This window comes from Grampus griseus (assembly GCF_964374135.1).
Source record: "Grampus griseus genome assembly, chromosome: 8".
Classification (NCBI taxonomy): domain Eukaryota; kingdom Metazoa; phylum Chordata; class Mammalia; order Artiodactyla; family Delphinidae; genus Grampus; species Grampus griseus.
Window position 1 is genome coordinate 110421945 of NC_139002.1, and position 12705 is coordinate 110434649.

The 12705-nt window shown below is 64.2% G+C and overlaps 2 protein-coding genes across 2 annotated transcripts; one reads left to right on the forward strand and one right to left on the reverse strand.

Moving 5' to 3' along the window:
• The first annotated feature begins 223 nt into the window (after nt 1–223).
• IFITM5 (interferon induced transmembrane protein 5) lies at nt 224–2274 on the forward strand. Its single transcript, XM_082659620.1, has 3 exons — nt 224–346; nt 497–785; nt 1392–2274. Exons 2-3 carry the CDS (start codon nt 594–596, stop codon nt 1602–1604), a joined length of 405 nt encoding a protein of 134 aa, XP_082515746.1. The 5' UTR covers nt 224–346; nt 497–593; the 3' UTR covers nt 1605–2274.
• A 2754-nt stretch (nt 2275–5028) lies between these two features.
• On the reverse strand, nt 5029–10290 carry PGGHG (protein-glucosylgalactosylhydroxylysine glucosidase). Its single transcript, XM_082659992.1, has 14 exons — nt 10194–10290; nt 9667–9950; nt 9138–9348; nt 8626–9061; nt 7675–7794; nt 7104–7235; nt 6771–6882; nt 6490–6562; nt 6261–6397; nt 5987–6120; nt 5765–5860; nt 5593–5690; nt 5307–5518; nt 5029–5204 (listed from the first exon to the last, which is right to left on the reverse strand). Exons 2-14 carry the CDS (start codon nt 9923–9925, stop codon nt 5149–5151), a joined length of 2076 nt encoding a protein of 691 aa, XP_082516118.1. The 5' UTR covers nt 9926–9950; nt 10194–10290; the 3' UTR covers nt 5029–5148.
• Nucleotides 10291–12705: the final 2415 nt, after the last annotated feature.

The window sequence follows — 12705 nt, forward strand, 5'->3', positions numbered from 1 at the left end:
CCCCCACCCCCGCTCTCCCTCTTCCCCGCTGTTCTCTCCTGAGCATTGTTCTTTTCCACCCGGCAGGGTGATGCGGGCAGTTCTGGGGACAGAGGGGCTGTGGTTTCAGCAGCCCTGGTCCTGAGGAGCCCCGCCTAGCCCTGCCCTCAAGCCGAGGCAGCGGCCCACCCACCATGGCCCTGAGCTGGTGCGTCCGCCTCCTTTCGTCGGCGGGGGCGGGGGCTCTGAGGGGCAGACCGCAGCCACCGCATGGCCCCACCAGCAGCCTTGCAGGGGGCTCCCTCGGCTGGACTACCCGGACAGGAGGGGCTCTGGTGGCCCCGCACCGGCCCCCAGCCTCTACGGGGTCAGTGTTTCTCCGCGGGGAGCGGGGCTTTCTGGGGGGGAGGGGGACTCTGCGGGGGTTGGGGGGTGGGCTCGCGCAGGCGGGGCGGCGGGCGGCGGGGCGGGCGGGGCGACCGCTCAGCCCCGGGCTGTCATTTGTCGTTAAATTTAGCGGCGGGCCGGTCAGCCGGGCGGCGGCGGGGACTATAAGCGGCCGGGGCGCCGACCCTCGAAGCAGGAGTCCGAGCGAGGAGACGGCGCTGGAACCCATGGACACGTCGTACCCCCGCGAGGACCCCCGGGCCCCGACGCCCAACAAGGCCGACGGCACCGCCCACACGGCCCTCACGCTGGGGGCGCCGCTACCCCCACCTCGAGACCACTTGATCTGGTCGGTGTTCAGCACCCTCTACCTGAACCTGTGCTGCCTCGGCTTCCTGGCGCTGGCCTACTCCATCAAGGTGGGCCTTGGGGCGCTTCGAGGGGGCCCAAGAGCATCTCACGGGGGCTGCTTATCAAGTTGGGGTGCAGGAGTATCCACGGGGCCATCCGTCAGCCTGACGGTGGTGGGAGCCCCTCCCTCATGAGGGCTTCTCCACTGAGGCTGGGGTGCTGTTCATAAAACCGAAATGGGGGGTCTAGTTTGTCCCGAAGAGCCCAGGGTCGATGGGGCCTTATCCAAGGGCGTCTCTTCCATCAAACGCTCTCAGCACCTCTGAGAACTCCCTACCCTCGGAGGTCCTTGGAGGCTGATGCTGGCCTGGGAGGGCCACTGGGTCCATAGCTGGAGTGGGAAGATGCAGGGTCTCCTTTCAGCCCCACTTTAGGCTGAGCCCCTGATGACCCAAGGCCCCCTGGGCGGGCCAAGCCCATGTGCCCAGCTGGGGACAGTGAAGGGAGTGGGTGGAGCCCGGGGAATATCCTCTCAGGCCACACCCCTCCATCTAGATTTTGGGTCCAGCTCGGGTCCTCCAAGGTGTGGACCCAGCGGCTGCCTGGGACTGGGTGGCAGGCCCCACCCAGGCCCCAGGCAGGTGTAGAGAGCTGGCCCTGCTGTTGGCCCGCAGGCCCGAGACCAGAAGGTGACTGGAGATCTGGAAGCAGCCCGGCGGCTCGGCTCCAAAGCCAAATGCTACAACATCCTGGCCACGGTGTGGGCTCTGGTGCCGCCTCTACTGCTGCTGGTGCTGGTGGTGACTGGCGCCCTGCACCTGTCCCGGCTGGCCCAGGGCTCCGCCGCCTTCTTCAGCACCAAGTTCGACGACTCAGACTATGACTGACAGGCTGGGCCCTGTCACCGCCCTGATCCAGGGACCCCAACCCCAGGGGCTCCATCCTAATCGCCTGGAACCCTGACTTGCCTGCGGGCCTGAGGCCCACCCTCCAGCCCCAGCCTGGGCACCTAACACTGACCCTGAAGATCCTCCACAGGGACCCCAGGGCCTTACCCTCACCTCGATCAATGCCCCCAGTCCCCTAACCCCACCCCCCACCCCTGCCCCCAGGCCAGCTCCTCCCTCCCCAGCCGCCAGGCTCAGCCTCAGTTTCACAATTAAAAGCGCCTGGCTCCAGAAAGTGCTTTCCAGGACTGTTCCTGGCTGGGGTGGGGGAGGGTATCTTCCTGAGGGGAGCTACCCTAGGGACCACTGCAGCCAAATCCCCCTGGACTGCCCCCAGCATCCATGGTGGACGCCCTGCCCTGTCGGCTTGGTGCCCCGACTGTCCCCTTTGCTCAGGCACTGGGCGGCCTGCGGCTTCTGGGTGGAGGTGCCTGAGTATTTTAGAATGAAGTTTGAGAAGTCGGGCTTTGATCTCTGCCGCTCTGTGGTTTAGCGGCCTGTCTTTCAGAATGTGTGTGCTGTGTCTCTGCGTCCACGTGCCTGCCCATCCCCGAGTCAGCGTGTGTGCACACGTGCTAAGGGGAGTCCCTGACCAGTGAGACTTGTCCTTGTCGTGCACGTTCCTGTCTGGGGCTGGGCCTGTGTTGACCTACTTCTTTGGGTCACTCTGTCCTTGTGACCCTGCGTCCCTTTAATTCTGATCAGTCCCGGCAGTGGGTTCCCTCCTTCCTGGATCAGTGGGGCTGGACACAGACACACAGGCACACAGACATGGTCACGCCGTCACCCGTGCACACGTCCATCACGCACAGGTGCACAGGAGTACCTTCTGCACACGCACGATTGTACTGAAAGGGAGGCGTGGGGGGGTGAGGGCGTTTTCCCAGTGCCTCTGTGCGGGTGCACGTCCTCGCATCAGTTACCTCCCTTATGTAACCCCCCGGCAGCCCCAGCAGAGCCTGGCAGAGTGGGGGCTGCCAAAGACACACGCACACCCTGTGTGGCTGGGGGTGAGGCCCCTGGGCCTTGCTGTGGCCGGGCCAATGACAGGGCAGGCTAATTGCAGGGGCCTTAACCACAGCGTGGCTCAGGGCTCTGAATACCCCACCCATGGTCCCTTCCCTCCCTTTGCCTGCCCACCCTGCCTGGGCTGGGGGCGTGGGTCTCTGTCTAGCTCCTGTACTTGCAGCCCCCAGAGTAGCCCCCCTCTTGTGACGGCCAACAGTTGGTCCAGCTGTCTCTAAAGCGTGCCAGCAGAGATGAGTCCCGGCCGCAGGCTGGCAGTACCCCAGCCCCCTGCTGAGTGTGCGCTGCTCTGAGCCAGCCCCTGAGGCAGAGGTTGTGCTGGCCGGGGCCTGGGGTGGAGATGGAGCAGTGCCCCTTCCTGGGCACTGGCCCTACATTGGACTAAGGACAAGGCCAGCGCTCGGACTAGGATGGAGACGGCGTTCCAACACTGAGCTCCAGGTTTGGCCCAGGAAGGGACCAACCCATGCTGGACACAGAGGCTGGGAGCAGGGGTCAGCCTGTGTGTAGCCGGGTACATGTCTCCAAGCAGGGGATGGTCTTCTGGTCTCCACATTTGGTGAGGGGAGCAGACATTGTCCAGCCCTTGCCCAGTTGCTGAGGACAGAGAATACGCGGTCAAGCCAGGCACAGAAGGTCACCAGAAACCCTTCCAGCCTGTGTCCTGGGCAGGTTGAAGGACCCTGGTCAGGTTCAGGCAATTGGCTGTCATGGGCCGGACCAGCCAGGCCAGCACACACATGCTGCCACCGTCACGGCCCCTTGGAGGGTTGCCGCTCCACAGGCACAGGTAGGTGTGCGTGCGCGCGCGCACACACACACGGCACACACACGCGGCACGTATCAAGCTACGTCAGTCCTGTGGGTGAAGGGCCACCTACCACCCCCACCTGATGCCTGTGCCCACATCTGGCTCCAGGGCTGCAAAGGCAAATGTCTGCTTCATGGGGACAGTCCCTGGCCACCATGCTGTGCTTCAGCAGACCTGCCTGGGCCTTTGCGGCACTGCCACCGGTTGAGCGAGAGCCTGTGGGCCCCTGGGGGAGCCCCACCAAGTCGCGGGATCCATCCTGAGGCCACAGGCCCTCAGGGAGCTGGTCTGCAGCTCGGCCACACTCCCTGCAGCCACCCCCTTCCCTCTCTCCCTCATGGGGCTTCAGTCCATCACAGTTTGTCTGCCTGGTGTCTGCTTCTTGGAGAACTCGGGCTAACTCTCCACTGAGAACAGAGAGCACGGTCTGCAGATGAAGGAGGGGCGCAGACGTTGACGGGACTCGCTTACTTGCTCTAGCGAGCAAGTGACTGTGCTTCCCAGCCGCGTGGAAGGGAAACTTGATCCTTTACGAAACCCTCACGTTCAGCAGGGAGCTCGCCAGCTCCTCACAGCAGACAAAGCTTGCCCATTCCTCAGGCAGATCTGTTGCAGCAGGCTCGGCCCTCGCCAGGATTTCCATGGCAGACACCATCTCGCCTCACCCTGGGGAAACCCAAGTCTGCTGTGCCAACTGAGGGGCTGAAGCCCAGGAAGAGACAGTGGGCAGAGCCTCGGCTGAGGGCCGCCTGCCCAGGACAGCTGGACCCAGGGCCATGGCCTGGGACTCACGCACACCCGGCCCCAGCCCTTCTGGCTGGTCAGAGGAAATGCAGGGTCTTGCTCCACACCCCACGCCCTGCCTTCCTGGCTGAGGAAAGGCACGTGACAGAGACCGTCCGACTTGACTCAAGTGGCCCAGAGGCAAGAGGACCCAAGGACTGAGGATGCCGAGTGCTCACAGCAGCCCAGGAGCACCTGGACCCAGCCATACCTGATGCTCCCTCGTGTGACACAGAAGGGTCCTTTGTGAAGCTGCGATGCGGTGTCCCAAGTAATCCCACAGGAGACTGAGTCTCCCCCACGCCCCTCATCCTGCCGTGCTCCCCATCAAGGCCGGCATCTGCCTCTGTCTTCGCAGAACCGCTGGCCCTTCTCCCACCTCACCCTGTGGGGTCCTAGGGAAGGGGCACTGAGGGAGGGCGGGAACAGACATGCTGTGTGAGGCTGCAAGAAAGCTGACCGTCTATGGGGGGTTAGGCTGGGGAGGGTCTCAGGCTAGAGGCAGAGTCTTGAACTTGGGCCAAAGAGTCCAGACTTTCCTTGGAACCCGTGAGCCTGGCTGCCGTGTGGAGGAGGGTGGGAGGGGGCGGCAGGCTGGGAGGGCGTTGAGGAGGGGTGGGTGCAGCCAGCAGGGGCACCCGCAGAGGGAGTGGCCGGGGGGAGGCCTGAGAGACATCCCTGAAGCCAATAGCCCTGGTCGTTTTGGGGGAGGGGGCAGGACTGGGCGGGGGGCGGGGGGACTCGGTGGGGCTGGAGGGCCCAAGGGTGTCCCAGAGGGGGTCCTGTGGGCTCTGCGGAGATGCTTAATGTCTTCAAACAATCTTCCCAGGAAACTCTTGGGGCAGAACTTGCTGCCCCTGCTTCCTACAGGTGTGACCTCTGTATCCGGCCAGCTGAGCAGGGAAAGGAGACCTTGTGTCCTGCAGAGAGAGGAAGCATTGTGGGGTGAGGGCACACACTGGGGGCTACCTTGGGGGTCACGTGCCCTGGACCCCTGGGCGGGTCTGGGAGTGGCGGCCTACCTGGGGACAGGGGGAGCCGACTCTGTGATGGCCACAGCTCAGCCTCCAGCGGGGGTGCCCAGGGCCCTGCTCGGGCAGTGACCTCAACTGTCACAGACCCTTCAGAGAAGGAAAAGTCAAGCTTGCTCCCCTGGTAGGAGATACCAGAAACGCACACTCTGGAGATCCCCGCTGGACACATGGGGTCGAAGGTCAAACCGGCCTCAGTGATCCTGCGGCGAGGGGAAGGTTCTGTGAGGAGGGGGGTGGCGGCAGGTGGTTGCCCTCTGCCAGCCACTGCACTCACCTGAATCCCGTGACCCCAAAGAGCACCGCCTGCAGGAAGCCCCCCATGCCTGTCAGGAAGTTCACGGCACCCGACCTGTCTGCATTCTCCGTCCACACCTGCAGGGGGCAAAGCAGTCAGTGCAGGAGGTGGGCGTGGTCGGCGTGTAGGTCGAGGCTCTGGCCAGGCTGACCTTGAAGGGCTCCGTGACGTTGGCGAAGCTCCTCTGCAGGAGGTCCCACGCCCGCCCGGGGTCCTTCAGCTCCATCCAGCCCACTGCAAACATGCTCTGGGGACAGAGATCAGAGGTCACGCTGGGGTGAGGCCCACTGCGGGGGGAAGGAAGACTGAGGCCAGTGGGGCAGGGCCGGGGCTGCCCTGGGGACCACCACCCCACACCCTGCAGTTTCCTTACCCAGGTCATGGCAGGGCCCTGGGGGGACGTCACAGCCTCATACATCTCCAGGTTTTGCCTGCGAACTTGAGGACTCAGGGGGAAGGGGACGGGGTACCCCAAGAGCACAACATCTGCCTGCTTCACCTCCTCTCCTGGGGGGAGGGGGGAGATGCTGCTGATGGGGTGAGGTGGGGAGGGCAGGGGCTGCCCTGTTGGAAAGGGGGCATCCAGGGCGGACACGAGGTCCTGTGGGAGGGGAGAAGGGCCCTGAAGGAGCTCCAAGTCCACTCACCAGGCTGGTATCCATCAAACTCAGGGTGGAAGTTCAGTTTCGGGTCAAAGGGCACCTTGATCTTATCAGCCACCACCAGCCACTGGTTGGGGACGGGCTGACCCAGGTCCTGGGCCAGGGCAGCAGCAAAGCGCAGGCTAGGAGTAGAGATGGGGAGAGGTGGGCTGCAGCCCTGCACTCCTGGCTGGCCCCCTGCATGGTGGAGGTGGGGCGGGTTCTTGGATCTGACCTGTTCTGGACCAGGACATTGGTGTACACGGAGTTGTCGACCCCTGAATGGTATTCGTCAGGGGGCATGACTCCTGGGCACATAAGTACAAGGTGGTATTCAGTGCAGGGTCTTAGGGACCTGCCCCTGATGCCAGTCGCCAGTGTGGGCCTGGCAGCGTCAGGTGCTGGTGACCACATGCTGAACTGAGAAGCACCCACCTGCTTCCCCACTTGTGACCATCCACTCCCCCTGCCCCTTCCCCGTCATCCACACTCCTCCCACCATGGCCACGCTCTCACCCTTCAGGTGGAACTTCTCCTCCCCGGGGCTCCACTCTACGCGGCTGCACCAAAACTCAGCCACGGCACTGACCACATCCCAGCCCCCAGCCTCTCGGAACAGCTGCAAGTCCTGGAGAGCAGGAGGTGGTGCATCAGAGGCTGTGGCACCTGTGATTCTAGTTCCCACTGGTCACTGCATTTCTTGCCAACGCCTACCCTTCTGAGTGCCCAGAAGTGAAGGCCTGGCTCTGAGATGCTCCGCCGGACCGGCCGGACAGGAAGTCATGGCAGTGTGGAGGGCGTGGCCTCGCTAGGTAGGAGGTCACACGTGGTGGCACAGTGACACCTCACCTGGGTGGTGTGGTAGTACAGCCGGAAGGCCAGCACCACGGCCCCGTTGATGTGGATCTCCTGGGTCCCATAAATGGCCTCAGGGCAGACCTCCAGGCCGGAGCCCGCGCTCTCCCAGGCAAACTTGGCTCCCTGCGGGGTTGGAGTAGACTTGACTCCGCTCTCGGGGGGCCGGGGGTAGCCCACCCCGGTTCTCAACGCTCTCAGCCTTCAGCCATGGAGGGCAGACAGAGGCGGGGGCACCAGTTGTCCCGCGTGACCTCGTGGGGGCCTGTGGGCTCTGAGTGCCCTCTGTGTGGCCCCATCGTGGGCCAGGTGGCTTCTGCCCCGTTTCCACTGTGTACTTGCCCTGGGGCAGGGCAGTGAGGGGACGTCCTGCGGGGTCCCGGTCAGGCTGCTGTTCCCACACGTACAGTACAGGCTGGGGGATGCCACAGAGCCTCTATGAGAATCCAGGATATTCCAGCCACACCCACAGAGGGGGCTGGGGTGAGGGATGAAGACCTGGGGGGTGGTATGGGACGTCAGCCCTTGGGGGGGCCCCGTAGGGTAGGTGCTCAGTCCCCCTCACCTGGTAGCCTAGGTTCTGGGCGTTGTACAGGGCTCCACCGAGCGTCCGGATGCGGTACTGCAGGAGAGCCCTGGCGGCCTCCGGGTGGAACATCAGGATACTGGGGAACATCCAGAGGTCCTGCGAGCACAGCCGAGGGGCCCCCTCGTCCTGGCGCTACAGCCGAGGGGCCCCTCATCCTGGCGCTCTCACTCCTCTCTCCCCACGGGCCACACCCAGCTCCCTCCTCTCCTGCCTCATCTGGGTCTGTCCTGGGCCCTCTGCCTGCCAACCCCACAGTCCGATCCCCAGCCCAGATGATCCTCGGACCTGGTCCCCAGCGGGCATCTGCGTCTGCCCAGGGCTCAGGCCAGAGTCTGGGTGTGGGCAGCCTGGTGGGGGTGGGGGGGTGCCTGCTCTGTTGCTCACTAGCTGGCCGACCCAGAGTGAGCAGCTCGGCCTCTCTGAGCCTCACCTGTGAAGGGAGCACAGCAGCAGCTTCTCCGGCACCAGGAAACGTGCAGCAGCATCCCGGACCCTCCCAAGCCCAGCCGGCAGCCGGTCCTGGCTGCCTCACCTCGCTCCACCCTCGCTCCACTCAGCAGCCACAGGGGTCTTCCCAGAGCCCACGGCTGCCCATGTCCTTCCCCAGTTAAAGTCTCCTCAGCCCCCTCTACAACCGCTCTCCCTGCAGCGGTGAGGGCCCCCTGCACAGATGCCCTGCACAGATGCTGCACCTGCTCAGTTCTGGGCCTCTGAACCTTCTGGTCCCCTTGCCTGAATCACATCACTCGTTTTCACCAAATGCCTACACAGCCTTCAGCCGAGACACTACTTCCTCCAGGAAGCCTTCCGTCTGCCACGGTCCCTGGGCCTCCCCAACCACAGCCCCACCCCATGCAGGATAGAGGCAGCAGCTCTGTGTACAGCCGGCTCTGCAGCAGGTGTGCGTTAAGGGTGGGTGGCGCGCACCTGGTCCCAGAAGACGTGGCCCCAGTAGCATTCCTCACGGCTCCCGTTGGAGAGGCCGCCTGGGCTGAGGCCGTGGCAGACGTATCCTGGGGCCCCGGGCTGGGGCAGGGCACTGAGCAGGTAGTAGAGAGCTCCACGCAGGGCCTGGCGCAGACGCAGGGGCCCCTCCACATCCAGGCCACAGCCTGCCCAGAGCTGGGCCCAGGCCTGTGCATGGGCCATGTAGAGAGTGCGCCTGGCCTGCAGCTGCAGGGCATCGGCGAGGCAGGCCTGGGCTTCGGCCTGGCTGCCACCCACCACCGTCAGGAACTCCCACGTCCCATCCTCCTCCCCTTCCCCAAGGGTCAAGGCTGGGGGCACTGGCGTCCACAGCATGTGCACCTCCTGCTGTGCCCCCCCAGGCTGCTCGGGGGTGAGTGTGTGGCCGTACAGGTACCTGCAACAGGATGGCTGTGTCTCAGGGACGGGCTCCCTCCTCGGGCTACCCAGCCGGCCCCCCGCCCCCTCCTCACCGGGCTCCCTGGAAGTCAGGACCCAGATGCAGGTCCAGGTCCGGGCTTTCTGGGGAGAAGGTTGACTGCAGCAGCACGGTGATGGGCCAGCTCCCTGTGGCCAAGCGGGTGATGGACACACTGAAGGCCAAGACGTGAGGCAGCGTGCGGTGGGCATAGATGCGCTGGGAGGCCCGGAAGCTGGGGCCCTCCAGGGTGTGCAGAAAGGAGCCTGGCGGGGCGGGGGTGGGGAGGGGAAGACAGGACAACTCGCACACCCCACTCAGGGCCGCCGAGGACAGTTCCAAAGCTGCCGGCGGGGAGTGGAGTCACCTCCAAGCCCCAGATGCCCTGTCTGGGAAGCGACAGCTGCACAGGCGCCGCCAGCTCCTGCCAGCCCAGGAGGCCCGTCGGGCTGAAGGCCTCACAAAGTGGCCTCTCAGAGCTTCCTTTTCTTTGGGAGTCGGCATCCTCTCGATGGAACCTCTGTCGGGTCTCCCACTCACTTGGAACAATGGCGGAGGGGAGGGGGAGGTCAGGCAGTGGCTACCTGTGTTAGTGTCCAGGACAAAGGTCTTCGTCAGCTGCTCTCCTGATCCTGCAGGGGCCTCCAGCTGGACATTGAGGGGACTGGGCAGAATGGCCCGGTGCGTATCCCCCCAAGCCCCATTGTACACTCCGCTCACATGCAGTGTCTCATGATACACGCGTGTGCCCAAGTAGGCATTGGTCACGGTGGCCAAGAGCCGGGGGTCACTGGGCAGAGAATGGGCAGTGAATCTGGTGGCGTCCTTGCCAGCATCCTCCATGGCAAGGTTGGCTCAGCGGAGGGGCCTGCAAAAGGGGGAGTCAGAGGCCCCCACCGTTGGTTGGGCCTCCCTTTTCTGTAAACCCCGAAGCTTGCCTTGGAACCTGGTTAATGCCCCCACGGGTGGAGGGACGTGTGTGACCCACCTGGGCAGCCCCGACTGTCCAGAACCCCCCTCTCAAGCCACCCCAGGAAACACCCTCAACCCTCAGAGACCCTCGCCCCCAATACTGATCTCCAGGGACACAGCAGAGGCCCCGGACTCCCACCTTAGGGCCTCAGTCCCTTCCAGCTCTCTCCGGGCGCACTGCCTCGAAGCCGTCCAGCTGGCGGGAAGGGAGGAGGCCTCAGCCGGCGGGCCTCACCCTCCAGGAGGCCGGCTGGGTACGGGGTGGGGTGCCGGCAGCAGCTGGGGGTTGGGGGGCAGGCGGGCCGTCGGCCGCGTCCCTGGGGCTCGCCGCAGCCCAGCAGCGTCCGTCGGCTCCAGCGGGTGGCCGCCGGACCGGAGGGAGAAGTAGCCAGGAGCGGCCTTGTCACCGGAAGGCCCCGCGGTCCCCGCCCCAGGGCGCGCAGCGCGGGCCGGATGGAACGTCCCCACCCCCGGGGCGGGCGGGGCGCGGGTGGGGCGGGCTGCCTCGACCAGTCGTGCCTGCGAGGCTGCGAGGAGCCCAGCTCCAACTCTCCCTTGAGTCTTCTCCAAGGGTGGAACTGAGAGGGGCGGGGTTTCGGCTTAGGTGTCCCCTCTCTTGCCGCCGGGTCCTGCCTCTCTCCCTGAACCCCCGTCCGCCCCGGAGGGGTGAGGCAGGTCCCCCTCCTGGAGCCCCGCCTTCCTTTGTCCCCGCCCCACTTTCTGGCTCTTCCCAGCCTCGTCTCTCAGCCTCTACCCACTTGCCCCCTGCCCCGCTGGAGGCTCCAGGCCCTGGGGCTGTCTGGACCTCGTCTCTCTGGCCCTGGTCTGACCCGAATGACTGTGCTCTGACCACTCGCCCAGCCAGAGACACTCGAATTCAACGTGTCCCTGAAACCTGCCCTTGCCGTGGCCTGCCCAGCACAGGCCGTGGTGACTTCACCCATCCCGCTGCTCAGGCCCGCTGTCCCCCCACCTACATCCACCGGCGCGTCCCCCTTCCAGGGCGTGCCCGCTCTCACCAGGCCGTGCTCCTGGGTTAGTGCAGTCCTTGCTCTGGCCCCACAGCCCTTGTCAGCAGAGCCAGAGCCACATCTACCCCAGGAGTGGGCAAGTTCTCACAGCCTGCAGTGGTGCCCACCTCACCGGCAGGACAAGCTACCCAGGGCCGCCTCCCCGCCCTCAGCCCCTCCCCCATCCCGCTGCTGCCACCCTGGCTTCCTTGCTGCTTCTGCACCAAGCTCGCTCCTTGTTATGGATTGAATGTGATCCCCCCAAACCCATCCGTTGAATTCTAATCCCCAGTGTGATGGTATTTGGAGGTGGGGCCTTTGGGACGTAATTAGGTCACGAGCTGTCAAGAACGGGATTTCTGCCCGTATAAGAGGCCCGAGAGCTCGCCCTCTCTCTACCCCGTGAGGACACAGCCAGAAGACGGCCATCTGCAGGGAGAGGCTCCTCACCAGACACCAAGTTGACTGGCATCCTAACCTTGGGCATCCCAGCCTCCAGAGCTACGAGAAATAAACTTATCTTGCTGACAAGCCACCCGGTGTATGGTATTTTGTTACAGCAGCAGCCAACCAAGACAGGCCCCTTTGCGGCCTTTACACTTGCCATCCCACTGCCTTTTCTTCAGGACATCCTTAGGGTTGGTCCCTCCCTTCCTTCCGTTTTCAAATGCCTCGTCCACAACCAGATGTTCCCAGACTACTTACGTGTAAGAGGAAACCACTGGCTCCATCCCCCCAGCCCCCTAGAATACCAGCTCCAGGAGGGCAGGGATTTTTGGTCTGTTCTGTGGAATGAATAACTGGATTATGGAAGGGAATTTGGGGAAGTGGAGGGGCTGACTGGGGTCCCAGAAGCTGGCCAAGTCCAGCAGGGTTGAGCAGAGAAGACTTCAGGATTCGGGGGCTGTCAGTCGCTAGCCCTGCCCATGGAGGCCAAGCCTCACGTCGGAGCTTCCTGCATCAGGGTGTTCCCCTGAGCTCACCCAGGAAACGGGGGCTACAACCCTGTCCCACTGAGATGGGCTGGGGACCAAAGGAAAGAGTATGAACACCTGTTAGGATGCCTGGCTAAGGGCAACAGAAACCGACAAAAACAAATCCCAAGGAGAATTTATCATCAGTGCACGGGGGCGCTGCCCACCACATGCGCCATCACAGCTCCCATCCGGAGCAGGGGCTACTGCTCCTGTCCACTCTCCTCTGGCCTGTTCCTGAAGTCCTCAGACAGCGAGTGGACACCTCTGGGCTCAGACCACACAGCCTCAGGGATGGCTTCACTCCTAATGCTGAGACCCAAATTCCTGAGGAGGGACGGTGACCCACCTACCTTCAGCCACGGGTCAGCCCCTGCTTGATGCCCTATGGCTGGAGCCGAGTAGCGGGCTCTGGGTGCCCATACTGTGCATGGGCACAGGATCAGCAAATGGGTCATCCTGCACCAGGTAAAGGCCAACACACTGTAGGTCCTCAATTCCCGGGGGCGCTCAGCGTCACCCTTGTTGCTGAGGGGCGCCTGCAATGGGAGGGCTGGAGGTCCCAGAAGAGGAACGTGGGTGGGGCAGCAGTGGGGTTAGGGGAGGGGACCCCCTCCTTCTGGTGGGGAGGACAGAGACATACCTGTCCCCAGGGTGTGGGGAGGTC

Coding starts and splice junctions, on each gene's coding strand:
- IFITM5 (XM_082659620.1), top strand. CDS start 594: ATGGACACGTCGTACCCCCGCGAGGACCCCCGGGCCCCGACGCCCAAC. Junction 786..1,391: donor CGCTGGCCTACTCCATCAAG/GTGGGCCTTGGG, acceptor GTTGGCCCGCAG/GCCCGAGACCAGAAGGTGAC.
- PGGHG (XM_082659992.1), bottom strand. CDS start 9,925: ATGGAGGATGCTGGCAAGGACGCCACCAGATTCACTGCCCATTCTCTG. Junction 6,398..6,489: donor AATGTCCTGGTCCAGAACAG/GTCAGATCCAAG, acceptor CTCTACTCCTAG/CCTGCGCTTTGCTGCTGCCC. Junction 5,861..5,986: donor AGGGCCCTGCCATGACCTGG/GTAAGGAAACTG, acceptor CTCTGTCCCCAG/AGCATGTTTGCAGTGGGCTG.